The 19,973-nt window shown below is 39.8% G+C and overlaps 1 protein-coding gene across 10 annotated transcripts in view; it reads left to right on the forward strand.

Annotated features, from left to right (window-relative positions):
• The window catches only part of DNAH9 (dynein axonemal heavy chain 9), a 319,325-nt gene that overhangs the window by 44,285 nt on the left and 255,067 nt on the right, over window positions 1–19,973 (forward strand). For all 10 annotated transcript variants that reach the window (XR_011423085.1, XR_011423083.1, XR_011423082.1 and 7 more), the window contains exons 14-17: window positions 382–623; window positions 5,284–5,419; window positions 8,940–9,136; window positions 9,230–9,654. Coding sequence is in view for 6 of the 10 variants with exons in the window: in XM_070226565.1 (XP_070082666.1) it covers window positions 382–623; window positions 5,284–5,419; window positions 8,940–9,136; window positions 9,230–9,654 (1,000 nt within the window). In the remaining 4 variants the exon portion in view is untranslated. The remainder of the gene's footprint in view (window positions 1–381; window positions 624–5,283; window positions 5,420–8,939; window positions 9,137–9,229; window positions 9,655–19,973) is intronic.

The following is a 19,973-nucleotide window of genomic DNA, read 5'->3' on the forward strand; positions in this document are numbered from 1 at the left end:
AAACAGGTTAAAACTTTATTCCATATACAAGAGGGAATGACATTTTCAACATTTAACACAGCAAAAGTGCTTGAAAAAACAAGATTTGTTAACCCAAATAAAGTCATCGAGTTGTACTGGTATGGCTCAACAACTGTACCAATTTTCATGTTCTTGCTAAGTAAGCATCACCTCTTTGTTTCCTTTTCTCCGTAATCAGGGTTAGGGTAAGAGTGGGCTTTTTGATACAACTGGGAAGAAGAAGGCTCTGATGATAACAAAGTAACCTATGCAGAAAAGTCTTATAAAACCCATGAGTGTTGAATGCCTCCTTCATAGCAACTAGAGCTTTAGCTATGCCGCTGTAAGCTATTTTAATTAGTTGTTTCTTTTGGGGAGCAGGCATTTGGGATTATGTCATTCAAATCACCAATAGTATTCATGATCTTGAACAAAGAATTCAAAAAACTAAAGACAATGTGGAAGAGATCCAAAGCATCATGAAAACATGGGTGTCTCCAATATTTAAGAGAAAAGATGGGAAAAAGGAATGCCTTCTTTCTATGGATGATCAGCGTGATCGAGTGGAAAAGTATTACAACCTCATCAAAGAATCTGGCCTTAAGATTCATGCCCTTGTTCAGGTAATAACTAACCTCTCAGACGCACATGCCATGAGTGTGGGGAAAGCATCAGGAGGTGTGTTTAGGTGCAAGAAGTGATTTGGAAATTAGAACAATCAATAAATGCTGTATCTTCTGCAGTCAGGGATAGAGGTTTATACCGATAGCAAAAGAACTAAAGCTAATAGATGCAGGAGTTGCAAAGTCACATTCGGGTCTCAATGTGTCAAAATTAATACTGGCTTAATGGTGACACCACTTAGTCATCACATGACTTAAGTCCCACATCAAACCTCAAGGGGATAGAAGGGGATATCAAAGGACAGAATGCTAAATTATCTATTGCATTAACCACCCCAGATTTCCCATACAACTTCGTGTGGGCCTCCAGCATCCTCTTCATAACCTAGCTCTACAGAGCCTGAAGAGATGAGAGATTACCATGGTATCCCCAACCACATTTGTTAAAGAGAAGAACAAATGCAGAGTGCTGCACTTCATGCTGTAAGGCTCTGCCCTGCATTGTGATGAGGGCAACCTCATGTTCATCATCAAAGACGGAACAATAGAAAAGAGCTGTAAATGGCCACTAGCTCCAAACCTATGAAAGTAGCCATAGGGCAGTTATGACAGGTAGAGCTCATGCACAAAGTCAATAATGGATCACAACTGTTATCTCTGGGTTATCTATTGTTTGAAGCACAATAAAATGTTGTACTTTTGACTTTGTTAATTTTCTTTATCTGTTTTCTAGTTCATTAATTTCTGTTCTGACTTGATTATTTCTTTGTAGCTAATTTGGGGTTAATTTGCTCATCTTTTTTTTCTATCTCATAAAGATAGAAACTTAGGGTATTGATTTTAAGCCTTTCTTCCTTTCTAATACAAGCATTTATACAAATTTTCCTTTTAGCAGTGCTTTAGTTGTATTCCACAAATTTTATCTGCCTCATTTTCATTATCATTCAGTTTTAAATTTTTCTCTTATGATTTCTTCTTTAACTCAATCCTTGTTTAGAAAGTGTATTTAATTTACACATATTTGGGGTTTCTCTGCATACCTTAATGAAATTGATATCTAATTTAATTCCATGTGGTCAGACAAAATACTGTGTAAGAGTTCAATCATTTGGGATTCACTGAGGCTTATTCTATGACCCTGAATATTATCCATCTTATTGAATGTTTCTTGTACACTTGACAATATGTTTATTCTTCCATTGTTGGGTATAGTGTCCTGTAAATATCAATGAGTTCAACGTGTTAATAGTATTGCTGAGATCTTCTATATGCTTTCTGAGTTTTTGTCTATTTGTTCTACCAATTACTGAAGTTAGAGTGTTAAAATCTCCACCTATGATTTTGCATTTGTCCATTTAATCTTTTAGTTCTGTCATATTTTTCATCAAGGATTTGAAGTTCTGCTAGTAGGTACCAACATATGTATAATTATTATAACTTCCTGATGAATTGACCATTTTATCATTATGAAATTCTTTTTTATATCTAATAATACTCCCTTGCCTTGAAGGCTATTTTCTTCTGATAGTACTACTATAGCCTTTCCTTCCAGATTCACTCTTCCTACTTTTTGCATTGTCCATCTTTTTCCATCATTTTACATTCAACCTATTTGTTTCTTTGGATCCAAATTTCTTCTCTTACAGACAGCATATAGTAGAAACTTACTTTTCTAAGTCTAAAAACTCTGCCTGTTAGTTGGAGTGTTTAGACTATAACATTTAATGTAATTATTGGTATGGTTGGATTTAGCTCTACCATTTTGCTATTTGTTTTCTATTTGCTTCATCTCTTTTTTGTTCCACCTCTCTTCCTCTCCCACCTTCTTGTTATTTATTATATGTTTTTAGCATTTTATTTTAATTTTTAATGAGTATTTCAGCTTACCTTGTTGCATTACATTTGCAGTGTTGTTCTAGGTTTCAGTATGTCTCTTGAACTAACCATAATCTTCTTAGAGTTTTCCCATGAAATCTAGTAACAGTATGGTTCAATTCAACCCTCCCTGCCCCATATTTTGTACTATTGGAGTGTGTTTGTGTGTATAAAATAATGCCCACAATAGGGTGTTATAATTTTTTGCTTTAAAAACTCAAGAAAAAGATTTTTATGGTGCTTTATATCTACCCACATCCTCACCATTTCCAGACTTGTTTTTCCTCTCTGTAGAACTGAGTTACCATCTGTGGTCATTTCTCTTCAGCCTGAAGAATTCCTTTTAGTATTTCTTCAGTTCAGGTCTACTAATGACAGAGACTCTCAGTTTTTGTTTATCTGAAAATGTCCTTATTTTACCTTTGTTTTTGAAGAGTAGTTTCATTGGATATAGAATTCTGTGTAGACAGTTTTATTTTTCTTTCAGAAGTCATTTTGTTGTCTTCTACCCTCCAATGTTTCTGATGAGAAGCCACCCGTAATTTCTTTCTTTGTTCCTCTATATGTAATGTATTGTTTCTCTCAGGCACTTTTAATAGATTCTTTTTTAATCTTTGTATTTTTTTCCTTTTGATTATAATATCCCTAAATAGGTTTCCTTTATATTCATCTTTCTTAGAATTTGTGAACATCTTGATTCTGTTTTTTAACCAAATTTTGGGAGTTTTTAATCAAATTGTGACCTTCTTGTCTGCTAATGCCAACATCTATTTTATTTCCTGAGTCTTTTTTTTTTTTCAACGTGACAAAGTTGTATTTTTCTCTCATATAAAATAAGTCTAAGGAATAGGCATTCCAAGATTGGTATGGCAGCTATTTTCTGAGTCTGTTCTTAGTGATTATTTTCTCTCTTGGTTAAATGTCACATTCTCCTGCTTCTTTGCATGTCTAGTAATTTTTTTCATTATGTTCTAATCATGTTAGATGCCATTTTAGAATCTGAGTGTTATTTCACTTAAAGAGTTTGTTTCTGTTTTGGCAGGCAATTAACTTACTGGTAGTTCAGCTTGATCCTGCTGAAGCTCAATCTTAAGCTTTGTTAGGGAGGGTCTAAAGAGCTCTTACTCCAGAACAGAGCAGCTCTCATCCTAAAGCATGGCATTTCTGGGGTCTTCTGAAGGCCTGGGTTAACTGCAAAGTCTTTTCATATTTCTGATAGAACACTCGCATCTTCCAGCACTATATGACGACACAATCTCCATTCAGCTTTGAGCCCCCAGTAACTGTTCCCTGCCAGGCTTTGCAGAGGCTTGCCCTAAATATATACAGCTTAATACTCAGTCAAAGACTCAAGAGGACTCAGCAACCTCAGCAGCTTCAAACCCCACTTTCTGTCTTTTCTGCTCAGCAGGAAGCATGCTCTAACGGAGGTCCATTTTCCTGTACCATGGCTTGGAAAGTGCCTCTAGGTAGGAAGACAGTAGGTTGTGAAGCTCGCCTTGAGTATTTCCATTCTCTCAGGGATCATGTGCCTGTACTGTCTGTCATCCAGTTGCCCCAAACAATTGTTTCTTGCATTGTATCCAGTTCTATAGTTGTTTGTAGGAGAAGGGCAAGTCCAATCTCATTCCTCTGTCTTGGCTAGGATCAGAAACTCGAGCTATTTCTTCTTAGTTTACAGAAAATTCCAACATGTTTGCTCCTTCGATTGTAGTAGATTTGAGGTAGAAAGGTGAAAAGTACATATGGCTGTATTGATAGGATGACAATAGGGAAGAGATAGAACAGCTATACAAAGCAGTCATAAAAACTAAAAGTTTTTAAATATAGAAACAAACAGATATACACTTCTTAATAAAACTGGGGGCAACACGGTATTGTCACTGTGTCATGATTTGCATGATTAAGGACTTTCATTAAATCTTAAACCTACTTAGGAAGGAAAAGTGTAGGTAACACATTTTAGAAATTTTAGAGTTTTCTCACTTCAAGGTGGGATCATGAAATTTTTTAAATCCAGGGGAATTTACAACACAGCAGTGTTTCCTGAAGGGGTGTGAGTTACCTAGAAAATTTACTTCTGCCAAGTAGTTACTGCTTTCTTTGAAGATGTAAGATAATGGAAAGTTGCTGTAATAAGGCTTAATAATGAAAATGATGAAGAGTAAATGGGATGTCTATACTTGCCATACCACCAGGCCAGGGACTGCAGCATGTAAAAGGGAAGGGGAGGGAAAGAGCACATGTGGATTTGTTTGTGTTTACATTTTCTAAGTCACTCAGTATGATAAAGGTTTTCAGTTAATGGTAAATGCCAACAGCAAAACACTCCAGCTCATTTCTAAGGATCATCCAGGAAATGCTTTACTTGTTTGAATCCCAAATTTCTTGTAAGCCTTAAAGTATAATGCCCTCTACCCTTAGCATGCCTTCCTCTACCTACCTTAATTTCTGCCCTCATGTAGCTTTCTCCATAGTACATCAGTCAGCATTTATGAAGCACATACTGCATCCATCAGCATCCCTCCTGAGATGGTGGCCTGACCCCATCCTCTTTTCTCAGGGACAGGATGAGACACCACATTCCCTTCATGGATTAACTTTGTGTTCCTTTCAAGCAGTGGTTACACCCATTAGACAGAATGGGTTTGGTACCAGTGTAATAGCAAATTCTTCATTAGAATGCTTTTTTCTCCATGTGTTGTTTTCATTCCCATTAGTGATGATTAGACAGTCCTTCCATATTATTAAACATAGTTTACATCTATTCTTCTTTATTTTGTAGGAAAACCTGGGTCTTTTTTCAGCAGACCCAACCTCCAATATCTGGAAGACTTATGTTAGCTACATTGATGACATGTTGCTGGATGGATTTTTTCTTGCCATTGAGTGCTCCCTCAAGTACCTTCTGGAAAATACTGGTATTTACTAGCTTATGGATGTGGGTTATTACTGGAAAGATCACAGTAATAGCATCTGTTGAGTTACGGTGAAGTGCAATTTAGTGCTCTGTGACTTTTCCCAAATTGTTGTGGACATTTTGTGAATTATATACAGTAAACTAGCAAAGGTACTGTTTCTAAATTGTCCAAAGAGAAAAGACTTCTCTCTCTTCAAAAATCAGACGATAGAGCAGGTTCTAAGATAGTGGAGCCCAAGGAAAAAGCAAAAATATAAAGGCTAATTCAGTGTAAATCAAGCTTCAGTGAAGAGGAGTGACTAACTTGGAGCAGCAGGAAACACAGTCAGTAATGACGGCTTCATCTGGACTTGACTCATGGCCATGGGAGGGGGACATTCTGTGCCTTCAAGCTTAAAGGACTCTATCTCTGTAGCCTGTTGAGAGCACAGGGAGGTTGTAGTAGCTGGGTTAAGTGGAAGAAACAGATGTTTTTCTGTGTGAAAGAGTCAACCAAGAAGCTAGGGATGAAGTAGCTTTCAGAAGGAAAAGGAATGTTAAGAAGGTAATGGGCAATCTTTGAAGCTGTTAAAAGATAACTAAGGGCTTTGAGTTTATGGCAGATACACTGGAGTGCACAGAGTCAAAGATATTATAGTAAAGTCTCACCTCGTCTAGTAAGTGATGGGATAGAAAGGACAGAAGAGTTCAGGAATAAAGTTGAATTAAGCCTTTCGCATTCTGGTAGATTCTGAGCAGCTTGGCAAGGGTCATATAGAAGAATTAGTCAAAATAGAAAGCCAGAGGTGAATATTTTGAAGCCAGAAGATAAAATGAGATGAGATGAGAGTTTAAGATGTAGAGTCCAACCCAAAGAAATAAATTTTATGCAGAGTTGAAATAGGTAGGCCATGATCAGTGTCCAGATGTCCAGCCCATACGAGAGAGCACATGCAGACACCTAGACTGAGAATACAGAAAGGAGCAAGGCCCAGAGTTGGGTGTAGCTCATGTGTGCAACTCCGCCGTGGTCTTGGTAGGTAGAGTGACTGAGGTCAGAGGCATGGTCTTTGCTTGTAGGGTGCAGGGATGCTCCAAATCAAGGAGATCCAACAACAAGAAACAAGGGTTCCAGCAGAGTCAGCAGGGTGGGAGATCATCTTCTGGACCCTGGGGGCATGTAACCAGTGGGCATGGAACACAGGCACTGAGACTGGAGAACTGGTTCCTAGGGACCAATGCTAATAGTGCTCACCTTAGTGAACTAGACAAAGCTCCTTTGATGTTGGAAGTTTGGGGGTCCTTCTCACTCAGCCCTCCTCTGGACAATCCAGGAAGATGCCCCACCCACACTGGAGCACAGGCAGTGCACAAGAGATGGCCCCTCAATGTAGTGACTCACCCTTGACCAATGGCTCTCCAGCTCTCCTGATCTGGGTTGTCTGATGTGTCACTTGTCTTCCTCTTATAAGAAATAGAGAGTGGGTACAAGAGGATGGAGAGAGGGGATGGTAGTGTTTCTTCAAGATTGTCAAAGTTATCTTCCCTCCATGGAAGTGGGGGGGAAGGGGAATGCATTTTCTTCCCAATACAGAATGGGCAGGAACTGGATTTAGCAGCTGCCTGAGCTGAGGAGCTATAGATGCAATTTAAAAGGTACTGGTTATTAAGGGGAGGGGGAGCCTCAAGAGAGTAGCCTGTAAGAAGAAAATCGCTGTGACCCTTTGTCATAGCCCAGCTGGACAACTCTATTTCCCTGGCCCACTTTACCATTTTCACCTTCTCTAGTTTGTTCCAACCAATACCATTCCCATGGCTTGGGCTGGCCTCGCAGTCACCTCTCAGAATCTAAATGCTGCCTAGGTTAAATGCCACCCACTCCATCCAGAAACGCTCTTCCCTTTCTCGACTCCTAAAGTGATTTACTTGTACCAAGGTTGTGGAACCACCAAAACCATCTGGCTTGTATGGCATTGCTTCTAACATAGGGGTTAGGTTCTCATATCAACACATAGGGCAAAAATCTCATATAGTCAAAATATTCTTGGAAGTCTTTTAAATCCCTTAAACTATATGCAACCTGATCTATTAAATTATAAATGTCTAACACATATAGGAATATAGAATATATCATGAGTACATATGCAAAGCAAAATTTGACAGGTGTTTTTCTTTAAACTATTGTACAATAGTATGATAGTTACTATGATATTGGTAAACTTCCATCCCCTTAAGTTAAATATGCATTTGTTGGGAGGATCCTGAGTCCCATAATGCAGATTTATCACCCCTACAGTTTTGAAGGCAAGACCCTTGTCTTACATATCTTTAAGGATCCCACAGTTTTTTAGTAAAGGAGAATGGCTAAGCTATGGTAACGAAAACTCCATCAGTAATGTGGCTTAAAGGACAAAGAAGTCCATCTCCAAAGTACTAGTCCAAAATGAGTGCTCCAGGTTAGTGGCAAGGTTATTCCATCCTGTGGTTCCACCACTCTCTAGGGCCTGGTCTTCATGTCTGTGGTTGAGCTGGGTCACTGCCACATTCCCTGTGAGCGGAAAAGAGAGAATGTAGAGAAGACTTACCTCCTGTCTCGAGGGCCTCAGCCCAGAAGTGGCACCTGTCACTTCCTCCCATTTTCCACTGGTGAGGGAATCATGTTGCTGCACCTAACTGCAAGCTGGGAAATGCCACACACCCAGCTGTAACTCTGTTTCTAGGGAAGAAGAAGATAACAAATTCCACTGAGTGGTCTCCGCCACCCATGGTACCCAGCACATAACAGTCTCCGAAATATTTCTAAAATATATGAAAATAAGTGGCTATTGATATAAGTTTAAGTATTTATCTTGTACTTGGAACATCTTGCTCCGTGTTATATTTTGATTTAAATCTAGTAAGGCAAGTTAGTCTAGCAGATAATCAGGGACTTGTTAATTATTTATATTATTTTTAAAATTTTTATCACTACAGGACTACAGAATTAAAATAAGTTCTGTTTTTATGGAAAAGGAGCAAAATGGGCAGGATCGTAACTTCTCTTTGTTTTTCATGCCTACACAACCCTGGACAAATATACCCCTGTGACCCTAGTGGCTGCTGATGAAATTGCCTGGTTTGTGCCTGAGAAGAAATCGGCTGCTTCCAAGAAATTGGCTTTGTGAAATCAACCTCTTCTCAACCCGAGCCTGCACTGCCCCACTGGAGGCGTTTGAGAATGTGGAGGGGGTCTGGCTTGGGTTCCTCAGTCACTGGGTTGTGCTCTCTGAAGACAAGAAGAGCAAATGTCCTTGCAATGCCCAGGACAGCCCCAGCACAGGAACGGGCCTATTCAAAATATCAGTGGTTCCCCTGTTGATCAACACTGCAAGACTGTCACCCTCACCTTTTCAGGGTGTTAGCAAATTTTCCACTTCCGTTTTCCTATACTCAAACAGTTCACCTAAAGAAAAGAAATGCTCTCAGTGCTTTTCAAACAGCTTTGCACTTTGCCTATTTGACTCATTCTTGGTTTTGTTTTGTTTGTTTTCTTTGTTTTTCAGAATGTAAGGCAGGACTCACCCCGATATTTGAAGTACAACTGAGCTTAGCAATCCCAGAATTAGTTTTCTATCCATCTCTGGAGTCTGGAGTGAAGGGTGGCTTCTATGACATTGTTGAGGGTCTTGTCACCAGCATTTTTAGAATTTCATCTTTGGTGCCAAAGCTTTCCCCACAAAGTGGCTCTCCCCACTATCAGGTACTGGATCTGCAAGCATTCCACCCTCCGGCCAAATGTGGAACTTCCTGTGAAGCACTGGTGTAACTTCCTGCTGTTGTCTTGCTCCCCAAGGTTGACATGGAGAGCATGGCGGATCTGGCAAGCATGCGGAGCGTGCTCATGGGGAGGGTCCAGAGCATGATGGCCCTGTGCTGCTGCTATCGGAACACCTTCAGCCACTATTCCTACCTCTACGTGGAGGACCGGAAGGAGATTCTCGGTCAGTTTCTGTTGTACGGGCATGTCCTCACACCTGAGGAGATTGAAGCCCACGCAGAAGACGGCATCCCAGAGAACCCTCCCTGCCTCCATCAGTTTAAAGTGCAGATTGACTCCTATGAAAAGCTGTACGAAGAGGTGTGCAGGCTGGAGCCCGTCAAGGTGTTTGACAACTGGATGAAGATTGACGTGCGACCCTTTAAAGCATCTCTGCTGAATATAATTAAGAAGTGGAGCCTCATGTTCAAACAGCATCTTGTTGACTATGTCACTAACAGGTAATATGGTTTTCTAGCTCTCCTGCAGCATCTCAAGCTGGCAGAAACACCGTGTTTTTAATCTTCTTCGTATTTTTCCCCACGGATTCATTGATTAAATTAAAAATTAAAACAGCTGCTTGGAGGTTGCAGGCTTTTGGACACCAGCAGTAACTTTAGTCCTGCTCTTTCCTTTGTGCACCAGACATGGCTTCATTCTGTTTTATTTTCCATTTGGTGCCCAGTGTGTGAAAGGCACTCAGTAAGTGGTAAATAATGTTTGATACAGTAATAGCAGATCCAACCTCCTTCACGCTCTAACTGTGAAATCTCTTTAAGCCTGAGAAGTTGAGGGGGTCTAATGGGCCTCTTAGATTTTATTTCTACCACTTACTCCTTGTCTCCAATTATCCAGCTGGGCAATGTGGAAGTCACTAAATCCCCACACTCTTGATGCCTATCTGTGCCACTCTAGCCATGCAGCAGACTGGATCTAAAATTCTGTCTTTACCATCATGGACCTAGACCACCCAGCCCAGCACCAGGCTCTCTAAGCCAGAGCAGCAGCCTCTAGATAAATAATCAAGTTGGTTAACAGTCTACCTGTCACTTCACCTTAGCCTCATCTCCACAAGTTTGCAGATTCCCACCCTTCCCCACAGAGTCCTGTTGGGGAGCTCTGGTCCTTCCATTCAGCCATCAGCCTTTGGTATGTCAGCCGATGCTGCAAGGGAGCTGACTTGACTCCTCCTCTAAGTTTGGTCCTGGTCTTGCTTAACGCTGTAGCTGCTGTGCTCAATGATCTAGAAAGGAAACAGCCAAGTCAAGGATGTGTCTAACTAAAAACAATTCCAAGAGACTTTGCAAGGGTGATGGTCCACCACTCTAGGAAACCCCAGGAAAGCATTGTGGAATGTTTCAAGTAGGGCTTCCCAGGTGTTCTTTAAGAAGAAGCAGCCAGTTTTCCACATTCAGAGAGGCAACGATGGGTGTTTAGGAGGTGACAGTGAGGACCCCACGTGGAGTACTGTTGGATGGGACAGCTGTTCTGTGGTCCTTCTCCACTAGTAGGTCTGTTGATGTAAGGACATGGGGGCATGTTTCAAAATGTAGATTTTATTATTGTTTAGGTACAACAAGGCCAACAAATCAGGAGATGACTGTCATTGAAAAGATAGTTTGCTAGACTCATAGATCCCAAGAGGAGTGGGGCACACCACACCATCAGGGCCACCTGGGAAGTACCAGGGTCAGTCAGGAGGCAGAGGGAGTGAGGCGGAAATGTGGGCCATGGACTTTATTATGGTTTCCATGAAAAAGAATGGGTGAGACAGGGCAAGCAGGTTTAGGATTTCTGGTTTGAATAATTTCAACAGGCTCTGGGATAGAGGCCTGTTCTTAGTTATCTGGTCCCTGGCCCTGGGGTGATTAGGGTAGGTGGACAGTGGCCTGGAGTGTGAGAGCCAGATAGAGAAGGTGCTTGGGGATATAGACTCTGGATTGATTGGCTTGCATATGAAAGGCACGCTCAGAGGAGAGTCATTTATTATGTCTAGGAATTGGCTAACCCTGGGAAGGTCAATCCCTCCAGGGTCAGAAAGGCCCCAGATGTCAGAGGATCAGAAACATATGGTTGTTACAGGGCATAGGGACAGCAGCTGCCATGCGTCTCTGTCAGGTCAGGCTTCACAGGATCTAACAGTTGGTTTAACAGGATAGACACATGGTGGAGCAGTTAGGAGGCCTGAGTTCTTGTCCTTGAACCCCTGTTTCCTTGTCTCTGGAAGAAGGCAGTGTGACTGGATTCCTCTAAATTGCCTTCCAGTTTCATCAGTTGGTGATTCCATAAACTGACTACTTTGCTACACTTTAGGAAAATGTGTTATTGTGTTCTCAAAGATTAGATGAAATAGAAACAGTAAGAACAGTAAAAATCATTTATTGTTGAGTGTCTACTATGTGCCAGTTAATTCTGCGATTTCTGCCTTCCCTTAATAGGTGTCAGGATTATTCCCACCTTGTCTTTTGTTTTTTTTAAAGATTGGCACCTGAGCTAACAACTGTTGCCAATCCTCTTTTTTTTTTTTCCCCTGCTGTTTCTCCCCCAATCCCCCCAGTACATAGTTGTATATTCTTATTCGTGGGTCCTTCTAGTTGTGTCCACTTTGTCTTACATCTTATATACTACATTTGCTGTCAGAAGTCCAACTCTTTTTTATCTGTCTTATTCAGGTTGGGCTGCTGTGGTATTGTGATTTATAATAAGAAATATTTATTTGGTCTTCCTCTCTGATTCTGGCACAGCTCCTGAAATTCTTGGAATTTCCTAAGTGTTGAAAATGATCAAGGTATCTTTCATTATGTTACTGAAATAACTTTTGGGAAGCACCTGAGGACAGGGGCTGATGGCCAGGAGAACCAGCCTTGTGATTAGAGATTAGCACTTTCAGTCCCACCACCAACGCTGGGGAGGGGAGAGGAGCTGGAGGTGGAATCAATCACCAGTAACTAGTGACTTAATCAATCATGCCTATGTAACAAAGCCTCCATAAAAAAGGATGGAGTTTGGAGAGCTTCCAGGTTGGTGAACATGTGGAGATTGGGAGAGAGTGGTGTGTGCAGAGAGGGCTTGGAAGCTCCACACCCTTTCTCCATACCTTGCCCTATGCATCTCTTCCATCTGGCTGTTCCTGAGTTATGTCCTTTACCATAAACCAGTAATCTAGTGAGTAAATAGGTCCCCTGAGTTTTGTGAGCTGCTCTAGCAAATTAATTGAACCCAAGGAGGAGGTCAGTGGAACCTCCCATCTATAGCCAGTCGGTCAGAAGCACAGACGACAACCTGGACTTGCTATTGGTATCTGAAGGCACTGGGGCAGTTTTGTAGGACTGAGCCCTTAATCTGTGGAATCTGATGCTATCTCCGAGTAGATTGTGTCAGAATTGAGATGAATTGTAGGACACCCAGCTGGTTTTGGAGAATTGCTTGGTGGTGTGGGGAAACCCCAGCACCACGTGTACACATTGGGATTGGTATTAGAATCCTAGTAGCTGCCATAGCAAAATACCAATGAGTGGGGGGCCTAAACAACAGAAATTTATTTCTCACAATGCTGGAGGCTAGGATCAAGGTCAAGGTACCAGCCGTTTTGATTCCTGGTGAGAGCTCTTCTCCTGGCTTGCAGACAGGCGCCTTCTCATGGTACCCTCACGTGGTCTTTCCTCAGTGTGTGCGCACAAAGAGAAAGAGATGGCTCTCACTTCCTCTTCCTATAAGGACACTAATCCCTGATGCGGGCCCCACCCTCATGACCTCACCTACTCCTAGTTACCTCCTAAAGGTCTCACCCCCAAATACCATCATATGGCTTCAGCATATGAATTTGTGGGGGACACAAACCTTCAGTCCATAAACTCTCATCCCCCTTCAGCTCTTTCTGCCCTAATCTGACTCAGCCCCTACCCCTGCCCTCGCAAAGCCTTCCCCTAGAGCTCAGGATCTTCCATCAGCAAATACCCACTGTCCGCTTCATCTTCTCTCACTCTCATTTTGCTCTAACTGAAACCCAGCTGTCACCTGAGGACACTGCTTCTGCTGCAGTCCTCCCAAGCGGGGACTGATATTTCTCCTGTATCCCTCTTCCCACTAGGCCCGGAGGTAGATAAGATGTTCTTGCTCTACAGTGCTGCTCCCAGACCGTTTCATCTCTGTCCACCCTCAAAGTCCTCAGCTCCACTGGAGCAAATTCTGTCAAACGGTACCAACTGCCACTTGTCCTTACTGCAGTCACCTACCAAGCTCTTAGTCATTCTTCCCCATCACTGCAGCTCCTAACATCTGGCTCAATCTCTCTTTCCCACTCTTTTGCTGATAATCGTCCTCAGTGACCCAACATCCACATGGCATCTCCATTACACCTGCCTCTTATTTTGTTGACCTCTCTCTCCAATGCCCTTTCCTTCCGCCATACCTCTGCCACCCAGTTCCATGCCGTGCTCTCTGTGAGGCAGAGGGAAAAGTCTGGAAGTAATTGCTCTCCCTTTAAAGTCTCAGGTTTAAGCATTCCATTCTCGGACCACCACCTGGTATCTTTCTAGCTCACTTACTTGGCAAGACTGCTACAAAAAATTCTTCAGACCCATCAGGATTTCCAATCCATTGGCCGCAACACTTTCTCAGTCTCTCACCCTTGCTCCCCATTCCCATTCCCACCTTGTAAAACTCTGACTCTGTCTAAACTCAGTGCACTGCTCCTGCACCTGAGCAATTCATCCTTGATGAAGGAAAAACAAACCATGCTTCTGACCAATCTCATGTGAAATTTATGAACATAAAATTCAAGTAGGCCCTGCACATTTTCGTAGACGCTTCCCAACTCTTCCAGTCTCCTTTTTCCTCTCTCTACTGAACCTCAAATGTCCTCTCTGCCCTGTAACCTTGCCTCTCATTTTGCTGAAAAATTAGAAGCAGTCACAAGAGAATTAACTCACCTTTTCACCAACAAATCTACCAACCTACCTGCATCTGAAGCTGTACATTCAGCTCCCTCACCTGTTAGAACAGATAAGCTATCCCCGCTTCTTGAAGTCCAACTTCTTTCTTCTCATCTATTCAAGGACTTAGCTCCTTCAGTGTTCCCTATCAACAACATTATCAATTTTTTCCTTCATATATTCTCAGCAGCATGCAAATGTATTGTCCTATCTACCATCTTAAAAAACAGAAAGGAGCATGGGCCCACAAGTCCTTCCAGCTACAGCATCAGTTTTGTGTGCTCTCCTTCACAGCAAAATTCCTCAAAAGATATATCTGTACTTGATTCCTTTACTTCCTTATCTTCCATTCTCTCTCAACAAAAAGTTTTGCTATAAAATGTAACATACATAAAATTTAGAGAAAAATATTAAAATACTTGCGTTTGCATTATCCAGCTAAGAAAAAGAACATTAGCTATATTTTAAAATTCCCTTACACGCTCTTCCCTGATCAAATTCCCCTCCCTCTCTGCCGGATGTTAGTGTTACCCTAAATGTGACATAGTCCTTCCTATGTTTTTCTTTATGGCTTACTATGCATATACATGTATACATATACACACACACACATATATATGTGTGTGATATATATACACATATATCTATACATATATATAAGCATTTAAAAACTTTATGAAAATGAAACAATATTGTATACTATATATTTTTCCATGTCCTGTTTCTTTCAGTGTTGTGTTTGAGATCCATCCATGTTGAGAACATAGCAGTAGTTCATTCATTTTTACTACTGTAGAGGATTCCTTTGTCTGAATATACCCCAACTTATCTATCCATTCTATGGTCAGTGAACATGTGGGTTGTTTCAGATGGTTTTGCTAATATCAACAATGTTGCTATGAGCGCTCTTATAGCTGGATCGTGGTGTACATGGGCAAGTACTCCTTTGGGCTATGTACATAAGAGTGGAATTGCTGGGTCAACGCATATAATGTCATCTGTCTGCAAGGTAGAGCAGCCACATGTGAAAATATCTGTAGCCCCACATCCTCAACACCTCTTGATACTGACAATCTGTTTAATGCTGGCCGTTCTGGTGGGAGTTCAGTGGTGTCTCATGGCAGTAAACATTTTACGTTTCTCTGATTTGGAATAAAGTAGCTTATCCTTTTGTTTTTGGTGAGTCATTATGTTCCCTCTTCTGTGCCTATTCACAGCTCTTGCCCATTTTTTATTGGACTTTATGTTTTCCTTTTTGATATTTAGAAGTTGCTTATATATTCTGTATGTAATCCTTTGCTAGTTGTATACATTGCAAATATTGTCTCCGATTTTTGTGGCCTGTCTTTCCACTGCATTTATGGTATGTTTTGATGAACAGTTCTTCATTTTAATGGAGCCAAATGTGTCCATCTTTTCCCTTAAGTTGTCCTCTTTTGTCTTGTTAAATAAATCCTTCCTTGCCCTGAGATCCTAATGATGTTCTTTTATATCCTCTCCTAAAAGTTTTATAGTTTTATCTTTCATGTCAAGTAGCCTAATTTGCCCGTTGCCACATCAATATGATGCAGTCCTAATTACTGTGTGTTGTTAGTGCCATTGAGTCAATTCTGACTCCTAGCGACCCTGTGCACAGCAAGGCTGAAACCTACCCCATCTTTTTGCTCCATCCTCTCACCTTCCGGTGCTCTATCAGACAAGGTTCCACTGCCATTCATAGGGTTTTCACAGCCAGTTTTTTTGGAAGTTGGGTGGCCAGGTCCTTCTTCCTAGTCTGTCTTAGTCTGGAAGCTCCACTGAAACCTGTCCACCATGGGTGACCCTGCTGGTATTTGAAATACTGGTGGCATAGCTTTCAGCATCACAGCAACATGCAGCCACCACAGTGTGACAGCCGACAGACAGGTAGTGTGGTTCCTGACTAGGAAACGAACCCAGGCCACGACAGTACAAGTGCCAGACCGTAACCACTAGATCACCAGGCTGGCTCCTAGTTACTACAGCTCTGTTATAAATATTGATATCTGCGGCGGCAAGTGCCCACCTTGCTCATTTTCATTAAGAATGTCTCAACAATTTTGGGCCCTTACTCTTTTACATAAATTTTGAAAATCAGTTTGTAGAAGAAAAAATCTGTTGAAATTATATTATATTTACAGTGACTATAGATCAATTTGAGGAGAACTGTCATCTTATGGTATTGGGTATTCCTGTCCAAGAACATGTTCTGTCTCCATTTATCTGTCTTCTTCAGTGTCTTTCGATGAAATTTTGTAATCGTTATCTTTAAAATAATTTTCATGTCTTTGTTAAGATTTATTCCTTGGTATTTTGTTTTTTGATTTTTAGTATAAATGATATTTTAAAATTATATTTTCTATGGAAATGGAATTGATTTTGTATCAAGCAACTCTGCTAAATTAACTTATTAATTCTAATAATTTATCTGTGTCCTTTTTTGGGTTTGCTGTGTACATAGTCACCATCTACAAATTTATAATGGTCTTATTTCTTCCTTCTCAGTCTTTATTTTTATGCGTTTTATCTCTATTTCTTGTCTTACCACACTAGCTAGGACTTCCAGCATAATGCTGAATAAAGTGGTAATGACAGGTATTTTTGTCTTGTCCCTGATCATAACGTTTCACTACTAAGTGTAATATTTGCTGTGAGTTTTTTGTGGATTTTCTCTATCTGACTAAAGAAATTCCCTTCTATTCCTAATTTGTTGAGAGAATTTAGCATAAATGGATATAAAATTTCATCAAGTACTTTTTTTAACTCCATTAAGATAATTCTGTTTTTTCCCTCAAAATGTTAAAGTGGTGAACATATTATTTCATTTCTAATATTAAGCCAACTGAGTGTTACTGAGATAAACCCAACACAAAGTATTATCTTTTTAAAAATATCCATTGGTTGATTTTGTTTGCAAATATTTCGTTTAGCATTCATGTGTCTGTCTGTAACTGACATTGGCCTTTGATTTTCCTTTCTCATACTGTCTTTGTCTAATCTTGCTCTGTGGTTTTGCTAGTTTCATAAAATGAATGAGGAAGTAATCCTTCTTGTTTATTCTCTGGAAGAGGTGGTGTAAGATTGGAATTCTCTGATCCTTGAAAGTTTGATTTAAATCTCCTGCTGAGCCATCTGGGCTTCATATTTTCTTTGTTGCAGGATTTTTACCTCTAATTTCTCTAATGGTTATAGAGATATAAAGGTTTTCTATTCCTTAGTAATTCATATTTGTCTAGGAATGTATCCATTACCTGTAAATCTTTAAATTATTGTCATAAAATTTATAATATTCTCTTACCTGTTTAATCTTTGCAGAATCTATGGTTATGTCTTGCTTCTCATCTCTGTTCATTTTTATTTGTGCTTTCTGGCTATTTTACTTGATATATCTTGCCAGAGATTTTTCAAAGAACTATCTTATGAGATCATTGATTCTCTCCATTATAATTTGATTATTTTAAAAATTTAGTCTTTTATGTTTATTTCCTTCTACTTTCTTTGGATTTGTTTTCCTTTCTTTGGCTAACTTAAGATGGGTATTCTGATTACTCATTTTGAGCCCTCTGTCTTTTTAATGTAACATTTAAAGTTATAAATTCCTTTCTAAGTACAATTTTACCTACATCTCACAAGGCTTAGTATATAATATTTTCATTACAATTTAGTCCTAAATATTTTTAACATCCATTATGATGTATTTATACATTTTTTGTTCTTCAAACATAGGGTTCTTCTAGTTACATTCCTGTTATTAATTTCTAACAATTGCACTGTGGTCAGAGAATGTGCTAGAACTAATAACAAGCTTCTGAAAGTTGTTGATGTTTGCTTTTTACACTACAGTATGGTCAGTTTTTCTAAATGTTCTGTGCATATTTGAAAAGCACGTGTATCTGTAACTGTTGGGCGTCGTGTTCTGTGCATGCCTGTTTGAACGAATGTGTTTTATTCAAATCTACTGTATCCTCAGTGCCTTATCTTCTGCTTGTTTTATCAGTTACTCAGATAATCGTGTTAAAAATCTTCCACTTTAATGATAGATTGTCAGTTTCTTCTTGTAATTCTATCACTTTTTGTTTCATATATTTTAAAGTTATGTTATATGAGCATACAGAGTTTTCTTTTCATATCTTCCTGACAAATTGAAACTTTTAGCCACACATTAAAAATCTTCTCTATCGCTAGCTATATTATTTGTGTTAAAGTCTGTTTTGTCTTATATAAATATAACTAAACCAATTTTCTCTGTATGATATTTGCCTGGTGTCTCTCATTTTATCCTCGGGCTTTCGGTCTTTCTGTGCCTTTATATTAGGAGAGATTTTTATAATCAACACAAAACTGCATGTTTTATCTACCTTAATATTTGTCTTTTAACTGGAGGGTTTTCATTAACATTTATCCTGCTATATTTGGATTCATTTCTACCATTTTATTATGTACTTTCTATTTGTTCTTCTTTTTCTTTCTTTTTTTCCCCTCCTTTCTTGCCTGCTTTTGGGTTGAATTGTTTTTTTAAGTTTTATTTTTCCTTTTGCTTATTCCATTCTTTCTTTTCTGCTAATTTAGATGTTTGACTGTCTAGATCTACTCTTCTGATAGTTACCATAGCTATTTCCATAAGCATCCTCAAGAGGACTAAGTCTATGAGTACTGTTACTCTCCTCACAACCAATACCCTGACTTTTGGAATAGTTTGATCTCAATTTTCATCCATCGAATTATATTCTATGATTCCCAGTAATTTCAGTTGTTGTCTACTATTTATTTAAACTCCACAAATTATGCTTTATTTTTGGACACAATGTTTATTTAAATTTACCTACACGTTTCCTGGTATCTTTGTTGACCGTGTCTTCCTGCAGTGCAGACCTGCCACCTGAGGTGCATCAATTACAAGGTCCTTTAATAAAGGTCTATTGGTGAACAACCCTCTCATTCATCCTTTGTCTGAACATGCACGTTTTTTGCCCTTGTACTTGAAGAAATCATTTTGTGGAAGAGAGAATTCTTGAATAGCAGATATTTTCTGTGAGTCTATTGAAAATATTATTCTACTGTGTCCTGCCTTCCATTTTTGCTGCTGAATAGCGTAGTTTTTGTAGAAATCTGTCTTTGCTCTGAAGCTAGCTTTAACATTTTTCTTTTCATTTTGGTAATCTGCAGTTTCATATTGAAGTACGTATGTGAGAGTTTCTTTGTATTAATTCCGTCTGGAATTTGTTGGGCTTTCTTGACCTTGCATATGGTGTCTTTCAACAATTCAAGAAAATTCTTAGCCAGGATCTCTCAAAGATTGCTTCTTGCCCATTCCCTCTGTTGCTTCCTTCCTGAGCTCTTGTTCTGTGAGATCCTTTCACTGTCCTCCACGTCTTTTAACGGTTTTCAGAGTTTTCAGTTTTGTCTTATTGCACTGCAGTTTGGATAACTTCCTCATGTCTGTCACACAGCAGTCTGACTCTTTCTTTCAGCTGTGTCTGAATCTCCTGTTTGACCCATTCATTGAACTTTAAATTTTAATTACAATTTCTATTTTTAGATTTTCTAGTTGGTTATTTTATAATTTTGCTTGATCATCTTTTTTTTCTGCTTTTTCTCCCCAAATCCCCCCAATACATAGCTGTATATTTTAGCTGTGGGTCCTTATAGTTGTGGCATGTGGGACGCCGCCTCAGCATGGCGTGATGATCGGTGCTGTGTCGGCGCCCAGGATCCAAACCAGTGAAACCCCAGGCCGCCGAAGTAGAGGGCGTGAACTTAACCACTCGGCCACGGGGCCAGCCCCTGCTTGCTCATCTTTATACTGTCTTGTTCTTTGCTCAAATTTT

The sequence above is a fragment of the Equus caballus genome, chromosome 11, assembly GCF_041296265.1.
Source record: "Equus caballus isolate H_3958 breed thoroughbred chromosome 11, TB-T2T, whole genome shotgun sequence".
Lineage (NCBI taxonomy): Eukaryota > Metazoa > Chordata > Mammalia > Perissodactyla > Equidae > Equus > Equus caballus.